The sequence below is a fragment of the Pipistrellus kuhlii genome, unplaced genomic scaffold (assembly GCF_014108245.1).
Source record: "Pipistrellus kuhlii isolate mPipKuh1 unplaced genomic scaffold, mPipKuh1.p scaffold_m20_p_3, whole genome shotgun sequence".
Lineage (NCBI taxonomy): Eukaryota > Metazoa > Chordata > Mammalia > Chiroptera > Vespertilionidae > Pipistrellus > Pipistrellus kuhlii.
The window spans coordinates 34,172,664-34,195,669 of record NW_023425529.1 but is presented as its reverse complement, the minus strand read 5'-3'; the positions used below and the strand labels follow the sequence as shown (position 1 = coordinate 34,195,669).

The window sequence follows — 23,006 nt, the reverse complement described above, 5'->3', positions numbered from 1 at the left end:
TCATCCATGAGAAGCAACTCCTCATCTGTTAAAGTTTTATGATGCGATCACAGCAATCAGTCACATCTTCAGACTGCACTTCTGATGCCAGACCTCTGGCTATTTCCACCCCATCTGCAATCACTTCCTCTGCTGAGGTCACGGACTCCTCAGCATCATCCACTGGAGTCAGCTTCTTTCAAACTCCTGTTCATGTTGATATTTTGCTCTTGCCCCATGAATCAGAAAAGTTCTTAATGGCATCTAGATGGTGAATAATTCTCAGGAGTATTTCCATTTGTTTCACCCAGATGCAACAGAGGAATCACTATCTATGGCAGCTCTCGCCTATGAACTATATTTCTTAAATAATAAGACCTGAAAGTTGACATCACTCCTTGATCCGTGGCTGAAAATGACTGTTGTGTTAGCAGGCATGAAAACAAGAACCACTCATCTCATATCTCCAGCAGAGCTCTTGGATGACTACCTGGAGTGTGGATGAGCAGTAATATTTTGAAAGGAATCTTTTCTCGTCTGAGCAGTAGGTCTCAAGAATGGGTTTAAAATATTCAGTAAATCGTGTTGTAACCAGATGTGCTGTCATCTAGGTTTTGTTGTAGACTTAGCATAATTCCTAAGGGCCCTAGGATTTCCCAAATGGTAAATGAGCATTGGCTTTACTTTTAAATCACCTGCTGCTTTAGCCCCTAACGAGAGAACTAGTCTGTCTTTTGAAACCTTAAAGCCAGGCATTCCTTTTCTTTCCTGAAACCTCATGAATCAAGCTCGACTAGCTTCAGACTTTTCTTCTGCAGCTTCCTCATCGCCCTCAGCCCTCAGCGAACTGGAGTGATGAGGCTTTGGCTTAAGGGAACGATGTGGCTGATTTGATCTGACCAAACCACTTCAACTTTCTCCAACTCAGCAATAAGGATGTTTTGCTTTTTTCTCATTTGTGTGTTCACTGGAATAGCACTTTTAATTTTCTTCAATAACTTTTCCTTTTGCATTTACAACTTGGCTAACTGCACAAGAGGCTTAGAGCCTGTCTTGGCTTTTGACAGATCTTCCTCACTCAGCTTAATCATTTTTAGCTTTTGATTAAAGTGAGAGTCATACAACTTTTTCTTTCACTTGAATATTGAGGAGCCATTGCATGGTTACCAATTGGCCTAACTTCACTGTAGTTGTGTCTCAGGAAAGAGGGAGGCCCAAGGAAAGGAAGAAAGGCTGGGAAGGACTGGTAGGCGGAACAGTCAGAACCAACATTTATTAATTAAGTTTGCCTTCTTACATTGGCACCCCAGAACAATTATAATAGTAACAATTATAATAGTATCATCAAAGATCACAGATCACTAAAATCAAATTAACAATAATGAAAATATTTGCAATATTGAGAGAATTACCTAAATGTGACATAGAGGCACTAAGTGAGCAAATGCTGTTGAAGAAATGGTACCAATTGACTCACAGGGTTGTCATAAACCTTTTATTGTAAAAAATAAATATGCAATATCCACAAAGCACAATAAAATAGGTATGACACTATTGAGGATGGGAGTAGCAAAAAATTAAATAGTGTATAATTTGTTCAAGGTTGTCTTTCCTGTGATGGCTTTGAGTACAATAGGTATTTAGGAAAAACTTCTGATTTATGTCTAGTAGTATACTGAAATGTTTTAAATTGTTAAACCATAGTTTCAAAAGTTATCTACATCTTTAGCCAATATAGAGACATTAGTAAATTGCAATTATATTTTTATGTGCCAAGCTCTATATATAATTAAGTTCTAGAGATCTGATATAGTTTTTTCTTTTTTCTTTTTCTTTTTTTTAAATCAGCCATTTAATGATTTATTAGCAATTTTCTGGAAAGAGGAGGGCTGGGAATTAGGAATTAATTTTAGTGTTGTTTTTGGACAGTTGAAACATAAATTATGCATGCATACCTGATTTTTATAAATGACATATATATTTTTTTCATCTTTTGTAGTTTGTGTCTTATATACACAAGGAGTTGGAAACAAAGAATGGAGAGAGGTAAGAATTAAACATTTTTTAAGAGTCTCATGCTCTACCGACTGAGCTAGCCGGGCAGAATTAAACATTTTTTAAAATCACTGTGTTGGAAGACAGGTTATAAGTTACATTTGAGGGTTATACTTTTCTGTTTTTAGTTGTTTTAAATCTTTTTAAACCCAAAGATTGAATTTCTACTTCAGTTTGTGAAAGTAACTGTTGTGTTTTATTTTTAATAATCCTGAATATTTGGCTCATTTATGACTTTCCTGTGTAATATTCTAGTCTTGAAACTTGTATTTTTCTCAGTCTAAAGTAAATTTAATGTTTTACAATACTTATGTTAACTGGTCTCACTTTTATAGGTCAACTGCTGAATTTCTAAAATATCATTTTAAGGGGGGGGGGGTTTAAATGTGCGAGGGTGATATCAACTATCATCTGTTTATTGCCATTTAGTAACTTATTATTTGAAAATAAAGTAGAAACTCAGTTTCCTAATACAAATATACTTTGTTTAGTAGAGCAAAAGCAAGGAAGCAGCATTTCTGTTTTAGTCCATTTGCTTTCTAATGTATGTCTAGGTTCCGATGAAAGCATGGATGCTGGAGGGGAGGGGAGCATGTTCAAATGAAAGGCCTTTCCGTCTGCTTGTAGCTGCTGGTTACCCCAGGAATTTAGTGCGTTGTTTTAATGAGGTTACAGTTTCTGGTGAGATTTCCCTGGTGAGATCCATGCTATTTGTTGCCACAGATTGCTTTGCGGCCAGCCATTTTACCCATGTGTCTCAATCGTGAGAGAGAGGGCAAGCGTAGATCGTTATAATCTATCCTGTTTCCCCGAAAATAAGACAGTGTCTTATATTAATTTTTTCCCCCAAAGTTGCGCTAGGTCTTATTGTCAGGGGATGTCTTATCTTTCCATGCGCTAGGTCTTATTTTTGGAGGATGTCTTATTTTCGGGGAAACACGGTATCCTTGAAAATGAGAGAACAAACCAATTAAAATAAAGTGTCTCTACTGATAATGGGTAGGTGGGATACTGAGCACCAGTTTCTCTTATCTAATTGCTTCTGGTTGTTCAATATTTATGCCAAACTCTGCATATACAAGTGTCAGCTCACCAGGCTTGCTTCTTCTTCCCTCCAAATGTAGCTGATAACATCACCAGCCAAAATATCCAGCTGCAATTTTAGCAGCCATCCTTGACTTCCTTCCTACACCTTCACATTTAATTGGTTATTGAGTGTTATGAATTCTTTTTTATAAAAAAAAAAAAATCTCAGATAAGCCGTCTTCTTTATTTAGACCCATGTTACCTTGGGTTTTCTTACGAGTCTATGTCCCTCTCTTTTTAAAAAAATATATTTTATTGATTTTTTACAGAGAGGAAGGGAGAGAGATAGAGAGCTAGAAACGTCGATGAGAGAGAAACATCGACCAGCTGCCTCTTGCACCCCCCCCCCTGGGGATGTGCCCGCAACCAATGTACATGCCCTTGACTGGAATAGAACCCGGGACCTTTCAGTCCGCAGACCAATGTTCTACCACTGAGCCAAACCGGTTTCGGCTGTCCCTTTCTCTTGTTGCTCTAGTTATTCCTTTGATTATTTTCCTGAGGGATATGCTTTTCTTTTGTGATTTGCTCTGCAGTTCATTTTCTCAAAGGTCTGGGACCATGTGGTGGAACTGCTGACTGACCATAGGTCAGCTTAGATAGGGCTGAGCATTTACCAGGAGTGCTTAGAAAATAGCTTTACTTGAGGGGCCAATAAAGGAGCTGAGATAAGACCCATAGGTTCAGGAATGGGCATCTGGACCAAAGCACATACTTAATGATCTGATGCTTAAACAATGAGATACAGATTTCTAACTTGATTTACAAAGTCTTTTGTGATAATAATGACCGATGTTGTAAGCGCTTTAGATATATTGACTAATTTAATTTGCACAACAGCCCTGAGGGGTAGATATTATTTTCATCCTTATTTTACCCCCAAGGAAACGGAAGCACAGGAAGCTTAGTGATTTGACAAGGATTACCCAGTGCTAAAAGACAGAGAAGAGATTTCCACCCAGGCCATCTGGCTTCAGTGCCTCTGCTATTCAACCACCTTGCTTTCCAGAACCCTTTTCTTATCCCAACCTTTATATTTTGGTTTTATAATGGAAGCACATTCTATAAATTGATCTTTGGAGCTTTATACTTACTCTGTTAGGTTTGACTCTGAAGGAAAGACAATAGGAGAGGAAGGCCTACTATTTAAGGGAAAATGGTTTACTTACAAACAATAGCCTGGTGACTGGTTTGGGGGGAGGTGGAAGAGAGTCTATGGGGGATACATGGTGATGGGACAAAATAAATAAATAAAAGTAAAAACAGGAAACGATATTTTACCTGTTTGTTTTTTCTCTTTGAAGGAATAGAAAGTACTAGTAAGAGGCAATAATACTTAAATGGGGTTATAAAAACAAAATAGAAATTGAGACGGTGACCAGAAATTGGACACAGAATCATATAGAGTGATGGAAGGCAGATGGACAATATGGGGAATACCAGTCAAGAGGCAATTTCAATAGGCAGAATTGCTAAAGAATTAAAATGTTAAGAACTAGAAAATGACCTGCAAGAATGGAAAGGAAATGCCAGGTGCAAGAGACAAGCATTTCGCAGCTACAATCTCTGGCATTTAGCAGGTAATTGAACATGTTCAATAAGGAAAGAGATGGAAAAGTGAAATACGCTATGTATATAATTCAATTATCCCAAACCGCTTGAGGAAGAGAGTTTCCTTATTTTGAGCGCCAGCGTAATAGAACGATTAAGGGAGTGCACCTGTCCTCTCAGTGTCTCTGTTCCCCTCTGTAATGTGGGGAACAAGATAATGATTCTAGCTCGTGTGGTTACTCCGAGGAAGAAATGTGAACCACTCATAATGACTACGTGTCTGGCATATAGTAAGCACTAGATGATTTCGGATCATTGGAACTCTAAGAGTTCAAAAAATTTTCATAAGCATAATAAAACCAGTAAGTGGCAGGTAAGTAAATTCTTGCATTATAAATTCCTTAAAATTCATTGCACAAGTTGATGGGAAAATGACCTAAGGGATTTACTTGGCCTCAAACCTAATATAAAGCTGTGATGTTATACAGCTGCTAAAAAGCTAATGCAATCTGAGGATTCATTGATGGATGTGCAGTCCTTACATCAAGGAAGATAATGCTATTATGTGGAGCTATACGAAATTGTCATTTTTGTAGGTCAAAAATGGTTGTGTTGGCAATTTCGTGTCATTGAATCAAACACGATTGTATTTTGCTTTGGCGGGAGCAGATCTAGAGTGTTCTTTTTCAGCCATTCAAATGCCAAATGTGTATTTAAGAAGGAGGGGTACCATCTTGAAGAAAGGTGTGGAAGCTATGTTATATCAATGAATGAATGTTTAACCTGAAAAATACAAAGACTCTGAATAGAATAGTCATAATAATTACCCTCAAATTTTTATTTTCATTTAGAAATGGGGCTATACTTACTTGACATTGAAACAAACAAACAAAAAGGCAAAGAAAAAATTTGGCCCAAAGGATGGAAGGACAAAGAGGCTTTATGTAGTCCACGGTGAAGAAGACATTTGTAACATTGAGAGTATCCCACAGTAGAATGGGTTTTTAGAATGGTACCCTGGGATTCTGGTGGTTGTCTTGCATTCAGACAGGTGGTAGACTGATTCACCAAGTAAGAAGTTGCACTTGATTAGCTCTAATTTCCTCCCAAGTCTATGACTTTATGGTGGGTACACATCAGCCCACCCAAGTATCTTTTAAGTATTGTATTGTACATTATTTTAGAATATAATAGCAAAAACCAGTACAATAAAGTGTGTGTGTAGGGAAGTGGGTTGGGGGGGACTTTCCTCCACCCTTCTGACTTCTTCTGATTGGTCTAATAATCAAATAGAGAGGAGGCAGATTAACAAAAGAAAACGTTCAAATTTAATTACAGATGTACATATGGGAACACCACATGCATGGGAGAGTTACAGACCCAACATACCAGGGGTTCAGCTACACAAAGGTAAAATGAGATATATGTGGCATTCTGAGCTAAGGATGAGGTAAAGCAACTTAGGGCTTCAGAGGTGAGGAAGGTCATTGCAGGATGATAAGAAACACACCTGGTCAATAATTAAAAGTTTGCCCTAACTGGTTAGGCTCATTGGGTTGAGTATCTGCCTGTGGACTGAAGGGTCCCTGGTTCAATTTCAGTCAAGGGTATGTAACTTGGTTGCAGGCACATCCCCAGTAGGGGTTGTGCAGGAGGTGGCTGATGAATGTTTTTCTCTCATCGATGTTTCTAGCTCTCCATCCCTCTACCTTCTTCTCTGTAAAAAAAATCAGTAAAATATATTAAAATAAAAAGTTTGCCCTGTCCTATAGACAGGTCATAAAAAGTTATTACTGGTGGTAATTCTTTTTATGAATAGGGGCCCTTATTTAAATTCTTTAAGGGAGAGGTTTCTCTTGAGTCCACAAGGTCTCGATTTCTTTCAGCTTAAGATAATTCATATGCCCAAGTGTGGAGGACTGGTTTGAACAGCCTTGATAATTATTCTCAGGATATTTGGAATTAGACAAGTAAAATGATATTATAGAGGCTTGATTAATAATTTTAAATATACCTGCTCATTTATCAATTTAACCTATATTTACTGGGTGGCTCTCAGCTGTAGTGATGTGTAAAATTTTAAAATAGACAATATTTCTACCTCAAGGAGCATGCAATATTGTTGGAGAATTTTATCAGGAACATCAGTATGTTTATGCAATTAAATTACTGACTTAGGTGTCAGCGCTATATCAATAATAGAGATGTGTTTGTATTTGAATTTAAATGTATTCTTGAAAAATATGTTGTAACTAGCCACATGATTTTATGTTCTGGGATGAATTACTTTTAGATATTAAAAAGGAATGAAAAATAAAAAGGAACCTAACATACGTTGAAACAAATACGCCAAATAAAGTGATAGAAATATTATTTTAATTTATTCTATAGCTGAAATCTCCAATTTTAAAATTATCTCTGACACTATTAGAATTATCCACATATCATCAGGAAATTCTACTTAATGATTGTGAATTATCAAAAGCTCTCAAAGTAATGGATCTTTTAAAACAAAAATTATATTTTAGTTCATAGTGATTTTGAAGCTAGAAATAATACTTAAGTGCCATAAATTATGAAAATAGGAAAACCTCTTAGTGGCAAGTGGAAATAGCAAAGTAACATCCCTAAGGATGCACACTTTACTTCGAGAGCTTCTGAAAATGTTGCAATTAACTCCTTTGCATTAAATTTTAGTTATCCATTAGTAAACTATTTTGCAAATTACTTTTAAACATGCAAAACTATGGAGTCGGTTCCAGATTTCCTAAGTTAGTATGTGATGAAAGAAAGAAAGCCGAAGTAAGTTTGTAACCCACAGTGATTGTAGTTTGAAGGCAAATCTACTGCCATGTGCTGATGGTCATAGACCACATGTGTCAAACACAAGGCCCGCGGGCCAAATCCGTCCCGCCAGGCCTTGCAATGTGGCCCGCACCGCGCTGTCATCACTGCACTTCGCTGCGTTTCCATCACAATGACAGTTTATGACTGTTCAGTAAACCATTCGGCCCGCGATTTAGGCTGGATTTTAGATTTTGGCCCCTTCTCTGATTGAGTTCGACACCCCTACCATAGACACTGTCTCTGCTGCATTCCATTGACAGTGAGCTATTGTCACACTCACTCATCTCCATACTGAATAGTCTCTCTATGATATATAAACACCATCTCCCGAAAGGATGAGACCATTCTTCATAGCTCAGTTTAAACGTTACTTTACCTATTGGTCTTTTCTTACCTTTACAACTAGAATTTCCTCCTTGCACCTTTGAAATTCCATAACTTCTGTATCTTCCTTCAGGTCCTTGTCACCTTCTACTGTATATCATTCAACAAACAACATTTTCTTTTACATCTTACCTTCGCTTCTTAACTCAGTGCTCCCGAAAGGTCAAGCTCCGTGCTCCTGCATTTGGGATAGGGCTTTAATCTTAGAAGATGCTCAGTTACTATTTGTTGAAAGGATAAATTTGACGATAGCCTCAAACATGGGCACACACTGCTCATGCTTTCAGAATTTATGAGTTGGAAGAATCCCTTCAGAACCATTTTGGTACAAAGGTCACAGTTTTCATGTGAGGACATTTATGTGGGATGCTAATTAGTTTTGAGAACCAAATGCTTGTGCTGTTTTTTATCCTTTTATTCAGAGAGGGAGAAGGAGAGAGAGAGAGAGAGAGAGAGAGAGAGAGAGAGAGAGAGAGAGAGAGAGAGAGAGAGAGAGAGAGAGAGAGAGAGAGAGAAAGAGAGATAAAAACATTGATGATGAGAAAGTATCATTGATCGGCTGTCTCCTGTACAGCCCTACTGGGGATGGAGCCCTCAACCTGGGCATGCGCCCTGACCAGGAATTGAACCTTGACCTACTGGTTCATAGGTCAATGCTTAACCACTGAGCTCTGCCAGCTGGGCTGTGTTGCTTTTTATCAAAACTTTAACAGCATATTTTGGAATTTGAATTATTGCATCTGTTGAAAACATTCTATTTACTTCTTAGAACTTAGGAATATTCATTTTCTCCTTTTTGTTCTATGGAACCATGATAGTGAAATATCTCAAGTTATTGACATAGAAAAGAGGAAGTGCCCCATAGTCTTTGGGCAGCACTGTGCCAAAGTACTGCGGGTCCTGTTGCAGAACAAGTGAATATTTTTGCTTGGTTAGGTTTTCTTGTCTCTTTTTTAAAACAACATTTAAACCATACTGTGCTGCTGAGCATGTGTTTGCTCTGTATGGATCATATTACATCAGACACTTGAAGAGTTCTCACTGTAGGTAGCATGACTTCTCCACTGTGACTGATTGATGGGGTTGTAGCAGAAGACATTTGATGTTTCCTTGCAAGCACAGTTGGGCAGCATGTGGTTGAAAAAACTTTGTAAAACTAATATATCTTATGGCATGCATAGTCAGTCTTAAGGTGTTACTGTTTTTGCAAAATACATTGTGTGTCCTTAAGGAAATTATTATGCACACTCATTTATATTTCCATGTCAGCCATGTTAGTCTTGGACAAAGTGCTGTAGATTAGTCTTGAAATTTTCATTTTATTTTAGATTTTCCCCCAATTTTATTAAGATATAATTGACAAATTTGTAATAATCACTGAATATTGAATAGCACAAATTAGAGATAAGTTGAGGCTTTGGTTGATTTTATATTTATTCCAGAATGGGTTTACTTTTGTATCTGGCGAGACACTAAGTTAGGACAAATTATAGGAATGATTAATTGGGAGAATTTCTGAGAAATTTATGAAATGTAGTTTTGAATATTTTAAATATATTATTGCCTACTTTTTAATAATTGTCAGTCAACAACCTTTATTGTGTATGTGTGAAGAATTGCTTTTAAATGCTCACCAATAACAGGGTTGGTGTGATATTTGGAAAGTTTGTTTTCAATAGAATTTAAATATCCATCTAAATAAAATAATCTAATTTAAAATAATTGAGCAATCTAATTTAACTTAAAACAATTAAAATAATAATCTGCCCAATTTATTTAAAATATTTTGAATCACATAAATGATAAGCTAACAGATCTGTGATAAAATTAACTTATAATCACCGGTAAGAACCTAATGGATAAATTGAGTCCATTTTCTCCCCCTCACCCTTTTTATTAATGTTAAAACATGTCACTAATCACAGGATTAACAGCAAGCAAAGTCCTGGTAAAAGCAGTACCTTAAAATATTTTAAAAGTATATTTAATGTTAAAATGTTTTAAATAAGGTTTTAACATTAAATAATCTAATTTAAAAAATTGATGAAGTTTAGTCCTTTCTATATTTTATGTATAACAATTACAGTGACATTAAGGTATCTTTTTTTGATGGTTAATAATTCAGGTTCATTCCTAAAAATAGAAGATCCTAAAAAGTGAAAATAATCCCGTATGTGAGATGTTCTGTCTTAACCAAGAACGTTAGAAGGAAGTCACTTCTCATTCTCTCTCCCTCACTCCCTTCCTCCCTTCCTCCCTCCCTCCCTCCTTCTTTCCCTCCCTCCCTGTGTGTGTGTGTATGTACATATACATCTACTTCTATTAGCGACATTGGTCTATAATAGGGGTGTCGAACTCAATCAGAGAAGGGGCCAAAATCTAAAATCCAGCCTAAATCGCGGGCCGAATGGTTTACTGAACAGTCATAAACTGTCATTGTGATGGAAACGCAGCGGAGTGCAGTGATGACAGCGCGGTGCGGGCCACATTGCAAGGCCTGGCGGGACGGATTTGGCCCGCGGGCCTTGTGTTTGACACATGTGGTCTATAATAATGTAAGATCTGGATAAAGCCTTCAGATTTTATACTTGTCTTCTTCCTTTTTTAAAATTTTATTTATTGATTAAGGTATACATATATGTCCTTATCTCCCCCATTGCCCCCCACTCTCCCACTCATGCCCTCACCCCCCTGGTGTCTGTGTCCATTGGTTATGCTTATATGCATGCGCACAAGTCTTTTGGTTGATCTCTCCCCTTTACCCCTGCTTTCCCACTGAGGTTTGAGGGTCTGATCGATGCTTCTCTGTCTCTGGATCTGTTTTTGTTCATCAGTTTATGTTGGTCATTATATTCTACAAATGAGTGAGATCATGTGATATTTATCTTTCTCCAACTGACTTATTTGCTTAGCATAATGCTCTCCAGTTCCAGCCATACTGTTGTAAATGGTAGGAGTTCCTTCCTTTTCATAGCAGAGTAATATTCCATTGTGTAGATGTACCTTAGGTTTTTAATCCACTTATCTTGCTGAAGGGCACTTATGCTGTTTCCAAATCTTAGCTATGATGAACTGTGCTGCTATGAGTACAGGGATGCATATATCCTTTCTAATTGGTGTTTCTACAATAGTTTCTTGGGATATATTCCTAGAAGTGGGACCACTGGGTCAAATGGGAGTTCCATTTTTAGTTTTTTAAGGAAATTCCATACTGTTCTCCATAGTGGCTACACCAGTCTGCATCTTTGCCAGCATTTGCCATTTGTTGATTTGTTGGTGATAGCCATTCTGACAGGTGTGAGATGGTATCTCATTGTCATTTTGATTTGCATCTCTTGGATGATTGTGATTTTGAGCATGTTTTCATATATCTCTTGGCCTTCTGTATGTCCTCTTTCAAAAAATATCTATTTAGGGCCATTGGCCAATTTTTTGATTTGGTGATTTATCTTCCTTTTGTTAAGTTGTATGGAGTTCCCTGTGAATGTTGGAGATTAACTCTTATTGGAGATAACATTGGCCAATATGTTCTTCCATGCAGTGGGCTTTCTTATTGTTTTATTGATGGTTTATTTTGCTGTGCAGAAGCTTTTTATTTTTATGTAGTCTCATTCATTTATTCTCTTTAGTTTCCATTGCCCTAGGAGCTGTATTGGTGAAGATACTGTATTGCTTCGGCATATGCTGAGATTTTGCTGCCTGTGGATTCCTTTAAGATTTTTCTGGTTTCCCGTCTTATGTTTAAGTCCTTTATTTATTTTGAGTTTATTTTTGTGTATGGTGTAAGTTGGTTGTCTAGTTTCATTTTTTTGCAAATATCTGTCCAATTTTCTCAACACCATTTATTGAAGAGACTGTCTTGACTCCATTGTATTTCTCTTGCCTCCTTTGTCAAATATTAATTGAGCATAGTGGTTTGGGTCAATTTCTGGGTTCTCTATTCTATTCCATTGTTCTATATGTGTTCTTGTGCCAGTACAAGGCTGTTTTGAGAACAGTGTCTTTGTAATACAGCTTGATGTCTAGTATTGAGATCCCTTCTACTTTGTTCTTCTTTCTCAGGATCGCTACAGCTATTTGGGGTCATTTGTTTATTTATTTATTTATTTATTTATTTATTTATTCATTTATTTATTTTTATTCCAGATGAATTTTTGGAGAATTCATTCTAGGTCTGTAAAATAATGCTGTTGATATTTTAATGGTGAGTGCATTGAATCTATAGATTGCTTTGGGTAGGATAGGCATTTTAAGGATGTTGATTCTACCAATCCATGAACACGGTATGTTCTTCCATCTGTTTATGTCTTCCTCTATCTCTTTTTTCTGTATCCTGTAGTTTTCCCAGCAATGTCTTTTGCCTCCTTAGTTAAGTTTACTCCTAGATATCTTAATTTTTTTGGTGTACTGGTAAATGGAATTGTTTTTTAATCTCTCTTTCCGTAAATTCACTATTGGTGTATTAAAATGCCATAGATTTCTTGGCATTAATTTTGTATCCTGCTACCTTGCCAAATTCATTTATTAAGTCTAATAATTTTTTGATGGAGTATTTAGGGTTTTGTATGTACAGTATCATATCATTTGTGAATAATGACAACTTTATGTCTTCTTTTCCAGTTTTGATACCTTTTATTTCTTTTTCTTGTCTAATTGCTATAGCTAGCACTTCCAGTACTATGTCAAACAGGAGTGGTAAAAGTGGATATTCCTATCTTGTTCTTCTTAGGGGAAATGGTTTTAATTTTTGTTCATTGAGTATGATGTTGGCTGTAGGTTTGTCATATAAGCCTTTTATGATGATGAGGTATGAACCCTCTAATCCCACTTTGCTGAGGGTTTTTATCAAGAAAGGGTGTTGGATTTTTATCAAATGCTTTTTTTGAATCAATTGATATGACTGATTTTTATGTCTTAATTTGTTTATGTGATGTATAAATTGGTACTTGGGATAAATGCTACTTGGTCATGGTGTATGATCTTAATGCTGGATCCGATTTGCTAGAATTTTGTTGAGGATTTTGGCATTCATGTTCATGAGGGATTTTGACCTGTAATGCTCCTTCTTTGTGTTGTCTTTGGTTTTGGAATTAGGGTAATGCTGGCTTCATAGAATGAGCTTGGGAGTGTTCCTTCCTCTTGAATTCTTATAATTGAATTTAAGATTATTAATTTTTATTCCTCCCCCGCCCCCCCCCCCCCCCAAAAAAAAGTTTGAATAATGAGTTACATGACAAAACTTTATCTCTTTTTCTTAGAAGAAAAGGTCCATGGATTCTCTGGTAATCCCAGTGTTAACATTCAATAGGAATTGTATAAGAATGTAAATCTTCAGTTTTGAGTTTGTGTTCATACACTTGTACCTGTGCTTCCACTTGGTATCTTCTAAGCAGGTTAAATATGGATAGACTTAAACTGAGGTTCTTTTTATTGAATTTATCTTAATAGTATGTCAGCACTACTCAGTTTATCTAATACTCGAGTCTAATCTCTGACAACTGTCCTCTCTATCATCACTATTAAGATTTAATTGTAATATAACAACTGAATTAAAGATGTGTGCTGGTCCAGGTGACATTTTAACTTCATCATTTTTACTTTAGTTGAAAAATGAATATGATACTGGGTGGTTGTTCTGGGCTTTCACAATATATTAAACATTTCTGAACATTTTTCTCAAAACAAGAGTTCATCTGCTTAGTGCCATAAATAGATGAATGTTCTTTCCAGTACTGCTCCTCTGAAACAGACTAACAATTAGTTCATTTACAAATCAGGAATATTTCCATTTCATCATTTTCTGCAAGATTTGTTCTTAAATTGGAAAAGTACGTATTTATCCGATTAGCTCAAGCATAAAACAAAGGAAAACTTTCAAAGTCTTGATTGTGAATTGTTTTTTATTTTATACTCAAAGTTTTAGAAGAAACAATGTTTTGTGTTCTGTCAAAAGTAACAGTTTACATACTTTTGTTTTCAAATGACTGAAAACTTTCACTTTTGGTGAGCAAAAGAACATCTAACAATTTTTTTGAATTGTGTGAGATGATGAAACTTAATACTGTACAATTATGTAAAAGTGCTTGACTGTCCACATATTTGGATAAGGTCGTTGTGCCAAAGATTATTATAATCAGGTTTGTAGGTACTTCTGACAATCCAGTATTATTGATATTCAGAAAAGGCTTTTGAGGATATAAGTTACAATTCTTTCAAATATAGCTGTTTTTAGATGTGTGCCATAATAAATATTATTGATAATTGTCTTTCTTCAAAATTCTAATCCCCCTTGGAACTGCATAGCATTGTATATAACTACATTTTTCTAGCAATTAGAAAAGTTTTATTTAGTAATATAAGGCATTAGCTAAGACAAATTTTATTTCAAGTCATAAAGATTAATCACTTGGTGGGTAGCTAATATAATTACAGCCTCTGGGAAGGAACCAACATATTTCCCATGAGCTGAACTAATCATAATGTATGAGGAACAGAAGTAGTACTTAAAAGGTTTATGTTTCCGATTTTAAAAGTAAAACATATTAATTTTAAGACATTAGGAAAACCCAGAAATACATAATAAAAATAATTAGAAGGTAATATCTATATTTTAGTATACCTTCTCTTTTTTATCTGTAAACATAGCTTACATAATAATAGACAAATATGATAATTGGCCATACTTTTGTGATGCCCACAGCCAATCAGGAGTGAGTATGCAAATTAACCCAAGAAATATGTCAATTTATTTGCATAAGCAGCCGCCACGCTGCCTGGGTTGCTCTGGGCCTCTGAGCAGCATAGGAAGGTGTAAAGGTGGCTCCGGCCAGAGTGAAAGTGGTGCTGACATCCAGGGAAAGGAAGGTCAATTCTGGCACGAATCTTCATGCATCGGGCTTCTAGTAAACATATTTTAATAAAAAATTAATATACAATACATTGATATTTTTTCTCTGAACAATAAGTTGCATATTTTCTTTAGTTAATCATTTGTTCAATATTGTATAGTGTAAGTCAAATATATGTACGTCTTGTGTCTTCATGGAGCTCAATTGTTTGGTGAGGGAAATATAAAACAAGCAAACAAATAAAACTGCAATTCCAAAGTATAAGTTTTATGGAAGAAAAAATGCCAGGTTCCATAAGAGGAATAAGTTTAGAGGTAGGGACCAACTTTAAAGTGGGTGTCATATAGAGGCAGAATGCTGACATCTAAACAGAGGCTTAAAGGATGAAAAAAAAGTCAGCAATGCAAGAGTGGGGTTAAGAGAATCCTAGGAAGAAGAAAGAGCAGGTGCAGAGGCCATAAGATGGAAAGGATTTGGTGTGCAAGGGGACCTAAAGGAAGACCAGCTGGCTGGGGCAAAGAGAAAGAGGGGATACTGGCCAATGATGAAGGTCAAGAGGTAGATGGATCTAGGCTCTGTAGACAAAAGAAAATATTTATTTTAAGTACCATAATATACCAATAAAGACTTTCAGAGTGATGAAATTACATTTCTGTGTTTTCATTTTTTTAGAAGATTACTCTGGATGTTATATGGATGAGTTTGAGAGAGAACAAGAATAAAGAGAGATGTGAGTAAGGAGGCCCTTGAAGTGATCATGGGAAAGATGCAAGCTTGAGTTAATCTAATGACAGGAGCTATGAAGAGAATTGCTTGAAGATGTGTTTTAGAGTTGGAATTGACCATTTCTGAGATAGTGATGAGGAGGCGTTGAGGAGGATGACTCCCATTTATTTGTGGTGTCATTTATTGACAAAGGGTAGATTTGGTAAGAACCAGAATTGGAGTGGTGGTTGTGGTTTAAAATATACATTAAAATTTAGTTGATAATTCTGAAGGGCCTGTACGACAGCTGAATGTGTAAGTTGAGAAGACAGTTGTATGCATAATCCTATATTCATTGAGTCTGGGCTAATGATACACATTTGGAAGTTATCATCACATAGATGGGATTTAAAGTCAGTGGAACAGATAAAATAACTTAATTGCCGATACAGGTTTGGCTAAGTGGATAGAGCGTCCATCAGCCTGCAGACTGAAAGGTCCCAGGTTTGATTCTGGTCAAGAGCATGTACCTTGGTTGCAGGTACACCCTCAGTAGGTAGCTGATTGATATTTCTCTCTCATCGATGTTTCTAACTCTCTCTTTCCTTTCCTCTCTGTAAGAAATCAATAAAATATGTATTTTTTTTAAGTAACCTAATTGAAGAGAAAAGAAAGAGAGATGAAGAAGTCTAAGAACTGTGCTTTGACAAGGAGAGATTGCACTGAGAATCTAAGAGGGGGAAAACAGGGTAGTGTATGTCAAAAAGCCAGAAAAGCTGGCTTCAGAAAGGAAGGAGTGAACAGCTGTGTCAAATGCTGCTTGGCAGTCTAGTGGGAGGAGTTTCCAAAAGTGACCCCTGGATCTAGCCATATGAAGGTTATTTATTGGTGATATCATCAAAAGCAATTTCAGGGCTATGTGAGAAAGGCATATGGTAATAGATGTTAATAATTTATAGGAGATTAGCTAAAAATTTAATTGCTACATATTAATCTTCACTTGAGATAGGAGAACACCCATATTGCTGACAAGCTAATGTTCCCTAAGAAACAGGCTTGTGGAATTGTAATGGTTCCGTGGTCCTTGGGAATCGCTGGCTTGCAATTCAATGGGGTTTACCCTTGGGAACTGTAATCTTCTTACCAGTGGGTGTGGGTATGGGTTGAAATTCACAAGAAGGATTTGGGCACTGGGGAATATGAATGCTGGCTGAGTGTCTCTTTGAGACTATTGTGTACTAGTATTTGCCCATTTGATGCTCTGGAATCCATTTTGCTCTCAGACAGTAGGAAGGCTGGGAGGGCTCAGGCTCTCTTCTGGTTCAGAGTCACAGCCTTGACCTTTGCACTGCCTGCCTGGGGCTGTTAGGTACACGTTCGTTCTTGTTCTCATTCCCTGAAAGTGGGAACCATGAATAAGCTCATTGTGGAAGCTTTTCAGGTAGCCTGTTCTCCTTAGACCTAGAGAGAATGTAGACTTAATAGCCACAGTGACTTAGGCTGGGACCCTCTGCTTGAATTATGTAATCTTTAAAGTGGGACAAGTATTACTCACTATTCAGGGTTATGACAAAAATTTAAAGTAATATGTGAAAAGTGCTTAGAACCAATAAGTACTCAATCAACAGTGGCTGTCATCATTGTTATTGTTCAGAGTAAATCCTCAGTATTTTGGAAATGTTGAATTAGTTACCTTGCTTATGGTTTGTCTATATGATATTTGCCCATGATTTAAAACATTGTCCAGTGCATAAGTCTCTGCAAACTAGTTCTTATTTGGATAATTAGCAATAGCCAGAGCAAATCCTTTGTCCTTGGTATTTTGTACCATCATTTCATTATCAAAATTTATGTAAGCTCATGACCTTCACTTTTTAGTGGATTAGCACTGTTCTTTTATTCCTATTAAAAGGATAGTTTTTCTTTGAACTTGAATAAAAGTTGATTCTCTGATAAGACAGCATGCATAATGCTGTTCAGAACCAGAGGTTCAAATTCCCTCATTAGAATTCCATGACAATAGGAGGGTAAGAATGTGAGCCTTATACAAAAAAGAGATAGAAAATTCATATTTCTGCTTGATCTTAGGATGCTGAACCTGGTGGCCTTCCTTCACATTGAAAGGAAAGGAAGACTAGATGTAGAGTTTTATTTCTTGCTTTCACTTCCCCTAAGTTGGAGAAACTTATTTTTTTCCTGAATAAAAATGCAATGTACTAGTTTAAAATGTGTAAAAAGCATAGATTCTGTGTTGGCTGTCTAGGGTACCATAAGAATAAAAACAAAACAAAGCCAAGTGATTGAAGTGTATAATAGAGTATAAAATATTTTCACTCCAAAACATGGCTAATCACTGTATTATGTAGAACTGTTGCCAGCCAGTGGTCCACAGACCACTAGAGTTCTCTGGGCTCTATCCTGGCTCTATCCTCACCCCCTCTCTCACACCTACATCCTGTTGGCTCTACCTCCAATATAAGAATCCAATCACTTCTCTCCCCCCATTACTGCTCATCAGCCTGGTCTGAGCCCCATCATCTCTGTGAGGTCCGAAGTCTGGCGACCGCTGGTGTAGGGGACTGCTTGGTTATGAATACTTTGATTCCTCCGACTATAAGAATATGTGTTGCTTGGATGAGTTATGCACTTGGTTAGGAAAAATATATCTGATGAATTCAAAATTAAGATAGAAATAACTTTCTTTGATTAGAAAGGGATTTGGTGTTCAGATAGGGAACAAAGGGGAAAAAGTATTACAGCCTTTGATATGAATTTTCAGAAGCTGCTTTTCTAGTAATTTGAATGAACTCAGTGCTCATTTTCTGATTTCCATAAATAAGAGGGAATGATTTAATCTCTGAAAACTTTTTGAAGGGATTTATTTTATCAAATCACTTGGACATTTGTTGTTTATGTTTTTAAGGAATTATATTAATACTAAGTATTAGTATAAAAGTAATGCAAAGTTTGATTTAATCTCTCTCTCCCTCAACAGTTTGGAAGGACTGAAGTAATTGATAATACACTCAATCCGGATTTTGTAAGAAAATTTATTCTGGACTACTTTTTTGAAGAAAGAGAGAATCTTCGTTTTGACTTGTAAGTTCTAATATTTGCATTTAAAAGAATTAATACTTAAAGGCAACTTTATTAACCTAAAGCTGGGTTCTATGATTGCACTGAATACTAGCTTATATTGCAAGGAAACCAGATTAATTTTATTTAGCATGTAAACTGAGCATTGCTATCATGCTGCTTTGCATTTTACAGGTTTTTGGTTATATGTTTGTTGAAATAGTAAGTGAACAATTTAACCATGCAGAATGCTGCACAGTATATATGGACATTCTTTCACACTGTTCCTATGCCTTAATCTTGCAAGTTCTGCCTATACTTCACAGTGATCTCATCTATTCCATGGGGAATGTCTTTCAGATCTTTAAGTTTTTCTTAGCTGCCTCTTTAGATAGTATATGCATGCCTGCCTAATTATAGTTTCTTTTTTATCATGTCATGGACTCATATTCCCAAGGCCTGGGATGCTTGATAATTTTGGTATTTTCACTATTCTTGTGATTTTTGATATTCTAGCAGCCATATTAAAATACTACTGTTAACATCAACTCCCTGGGAACCTGGGGTCAGTCTGCTTATAAGATATTATTATTGAGTTTTTGTTCCACAGAGATAAACTGTGGTGATTATTGAATTTCCTGGATTTTCTTAAGGAAATCTATTGAGAAGGAAAAATATGCCATATTATAATGTATGCTTAAAATATTGAAATAATTAAAGAGAGTTCGTGAATATCACAAGTATTTGAAAAGATTAGTCTGATTTTAAACTAGAGGCCCGATGCATGAAATTCATGCACTGGGGATGAGGGATGTCCCTCAGCCACGCCTGCACCTTCTCCTATCTGAGACCCTCCAGGGGATGTATGACTGCTGGTTTAGGCCCAATCCCACAGGAATGGGGCCTAAACTGAGAGTCGGATATCCCTCTCACAATCTGGGACTGTTGGTTCCTAACCACTCACCTGACTGCCTGCCTAGTTGCCCCTAACCGCTTCTGTCTGCCAGCCAGATCACACCCTAATCACTCCCCTGCCAGCCTGATTGACACCTAACTGGTTCCCTACTATCCTGATCACCCCCACCTGCCTCCCCTGCCAACCCAATCATCCCCAACTGTCCTCCCCTGCCAGCCCTATTGCCCCCAACTGCCCTCCCCTGCTGGCCCAATTGCCTCCATCTGCCTTCCCCTGCTGGCCTGGTCTCCTCCAACTGCCCTTCCTTGTTGATCGGTTGACCCCCAACTGCCCTCCCCTGCAGGCTTCATTGCCCACAACTGTCCTCCCCTACCAGCCATCTTGTGACATCGTGGGGGCGGCCATCTTGTGGCAGCCATCTTGTAACTGTGTGGGGGTGGCCATCTAGTGATTATGTAGGCTGGCCATTTTATGACAATGTGGGGGTGAACATCTTGTGGTGGCCATCTTGTGATGACATGGGGCCAGCCATCTTGTGATGACGTGAAGGTGCAAGGGCCACATAGGCAAATCTTTTCTTAAAGTTTTATTTGAAAAAGTTATAGTTTGCCTCCCTATGTAATAAAAAGGTCTCTACTATTAGTAGTGTTTCTCATTTTCCTCTAAAATATGTCCAGTAAAATAACCTGCAGTGCTTGTTTCAAAACACAGTTTTTTATATCAGCCCCTTTCCTTCAAGACTTTTAGGAGTTCTAAGTATTCATTATATTTATCAAATAAAAAATTTTATGCTCCATTTGGTTTTTATTTCCTTGTAAGTCCCTTTAGAAGTAACATAAATGAGGCTTGTGAGAAAAAAATAATAAATCACATAGTGGAATGTCATGATTTCCTGACCATGTTTATAATGGAGATTGCATATAGTGTTATTGTTTAAAAACATAAATCAGATTGAATGCAGTTTGATTTTCCCATTGTTCAGAGTGTTAACGAAAAATAAAAACACCCATTGGAACCTGTAAATAATTTTTGTGAGTTTATTTGAGCCAAACTGTCTAGATATGCCAGGAAGCAGAACCTCAATAAATTGAGATAATGCTCCGAAGAATGGCAGGTTACATTTCTATTTATACATTCCAATTAAAGGAGGGACGTAGGTGGGTTACATGAAATTCATTGGTGACGGATTAAGGAGGTGGGATAAAGCAAAGTGGTGGGAAACCCCTGGGATTGGATAAAAAGTAAAATGATGGGTATATACTTAGGTGGGTACAGGAACAATTAACATGGTAATAAAGGAATTTGAGGCATCTGTCCTGGTGCCCACCACATTTGGTTGTGCCTCAGGGGCTCCAGAAAAAGGGAAGTTACAAATTACCCAGACATCTCACAGATATGTTATCTTAGAGCAAAATAAGGCAAATGGTCTCAGGAAAGATCTAAGTTGATCTTTGTCAGGGAAAATATCAGCCTAGGAATGACTGCCAACTATAACCTGTTTGTAGTTAAATATTTAATTTTAAAACCATCCTTTGTGGTTATTTTAGGTCTCTGAGTTTGCAAGACTGCCACACAGGCCTCCCTTGAGCTTGTCAGGTTAGCATGTGGCTCCTTTCGACCACAAGAGCTTTCAGATTACTTTTTAAAATCCACCTTCCTTTTTTCTTACATCAGCATGGTACCTTCTTAATTTTTCCCTCTATTTTAGACTAAACTTTATCTGAAAGCCAGCCACTATTTTATGATTCTTTGTTTTCTCTCTTTATTTCCCTTTCTCTTTCTGCTTTCTCACTTATCTGTATTATTTTCTCTCATTTAGAAGTTATACATATTTATTATTAACTTTAAATGATATAGACATTGAAAAAGTGAAAGCTTCTTATTACCGCAATACCAAAAACTTGTTTTAACTTTTCCAATAACTGTCCCAACTCTGTCATTTCCAGTTTTCCCTATTGGTTAAGGGCTCCCTTATTTAATAATCTAAACTCATGACTTTTTTTTTTTTTTTAAATCAGAACCATCTCACTTTGTGAATCATTATGCGCTCTTCACTTTAAAACCTTCATCTCAAACTTAATTTACAATCTCTCTTCTCCATTGGAGCTATTCTCTCAGCTACTAGTAGGAAAGAAGGGAGGTGGAAGAGCAGAAAGAGAGGGGAGTGGGATGTAAAGATGTGGCTCTCTTACCTCCTGAAAAATCTAGACAGTAGAGGGTACCAGCCTCCAGGGACCTGTGTTATGTCCTGCTTGTCTTTCTCATCCTGAGGAGGGACTAAATAGACCATTGTTCCTCAGCTCTCAGCAGGCATTTCCCGGGCATGAACTAACATTCAGTTCAGCTGCAGGGTGGACCTGCAGGAGGTTCAGTCTATAACTGGCCAGGGAACCATATGCTGTCCTCCCCTTCTCAGGAGCAGCCCAGATTTTGGAGCTTCCCTTCCCTTGGCTTTGGGCAGTGAAAGGACCGCCTCCTGTCCTCCCAAGAGACAGGGAATAGGCTGTTACTCTGTGAGCCAGCTTTGTGGAGAAGAGTCTGACTCACCCATTGGCAGCTCTGAGCTAAGCATGGGGATACTTAGCTTCTTTTGTTTTCAGCTTTGGACCTTAGTAGGAATTTTAGAATACAGGAATTATTCCAGTTGACATCTGCTACAGTGTAATAGAAAACCACCCTTAGGATCCATCGAAACCAGGTACTACCAATCAGGTACTCTTAGTAATAGGATTTCAGTAGCTAGATGAAGTTGTTTACAAAATTCCCCTTAGGAAATTTAGGCACAGCGGGGTGCACAGTCCTACTGAGCTTCCTGTTTTGCAATGTATTCTCTCTTAGGCAGAGTATGGCATTCATAATTGTGTGCCCCCCCCCCCCCCACACACACACACTCACACTCACAAATACTCTGTAACTATTAGGATTATTAGGATGTAGTGTTTATGCTCTGGCTTGTGAGGGTGAGGACCCAGTTAGCCTTGATATTTTTAGAAATGTTAGAAGGAAAATTTCATTGGTAGAAAAATCACTGTCATTTTGAATACATTATAATACAACATATTTGAAGCCTTTAGAGATATGCTATAAACTACCCATTTTGGGGATAATAGCATTTAAAAAGCTTACTGAAGACAATGGAAGAGGGTTGTATTTGAAGGTAAATCTTTCTAATGAAAACCTAAACCCTTTTCACTTTGCTTCCTGTAACAGAACGTACCATGTAGTGTCTCCCCAGTCCATACTAAAGCCTTTACAGAAACCAGTTTCAAGGACTGAGTCTTGGGAAGGAGCCAGTACAGTTATGTTTCACCTTTGGTGTTACTACAGTTCCTAATTTCAGTCTTAGCCTTAAAAGAAAAGAAAGTCTTGAATAAGAACAATTTCTTGAGTAAGAAGTATTTTTTTTTGTGTGTGCTAACATCGGCCTTCAGTAGAGTAGATGCTGATGTCAATTTCTAGGTTGCCGCTCTTGAGGGTGCCCAGAACACCCTTTTGGGAGGAGAATAATGTGTAATTCTTCTGAGGCTGGTCTTTGCATCATGTAATTCTAAAGCCAATCT

The 23,006-nt window shown here is 37.2% G+C and overlaps 1 protein-coding gene across 5 annotated transcripts in view; it reads left to right on the top strand.

The window, feature by feature from the left end:
* The window catches only part of CPNE8 (copine 8), a 179,514-nt gene that overhangs the window by 29,287 nt on the left and 127,221 nt on the right, over positions 1 to 23,006 (top strand). For 2 of the 5 annotated variants that reach the window (XM_036455438.2, XM_036455444.2), the window contains exons 3-4: positions 1,979 to 2,025; positions 18,451 to 18,554. In XM_036455438.2, the coding sequence (XP_036311331.1) occupies positions 1,979 to 2,025; positions 18,451 to 18,554 (151 nt within the window). Of the gene's footprint in view, positions 1 to 140; positions 524 to 1,978; positions 2,026 to 18,450; positions 18,555 to 23,006 lie in introns of those variants that run through there. The other 3 variants (XM_036455440.2, XM_036455443.2, XM_036455442.2) reach the window with 3 other exon arrangements.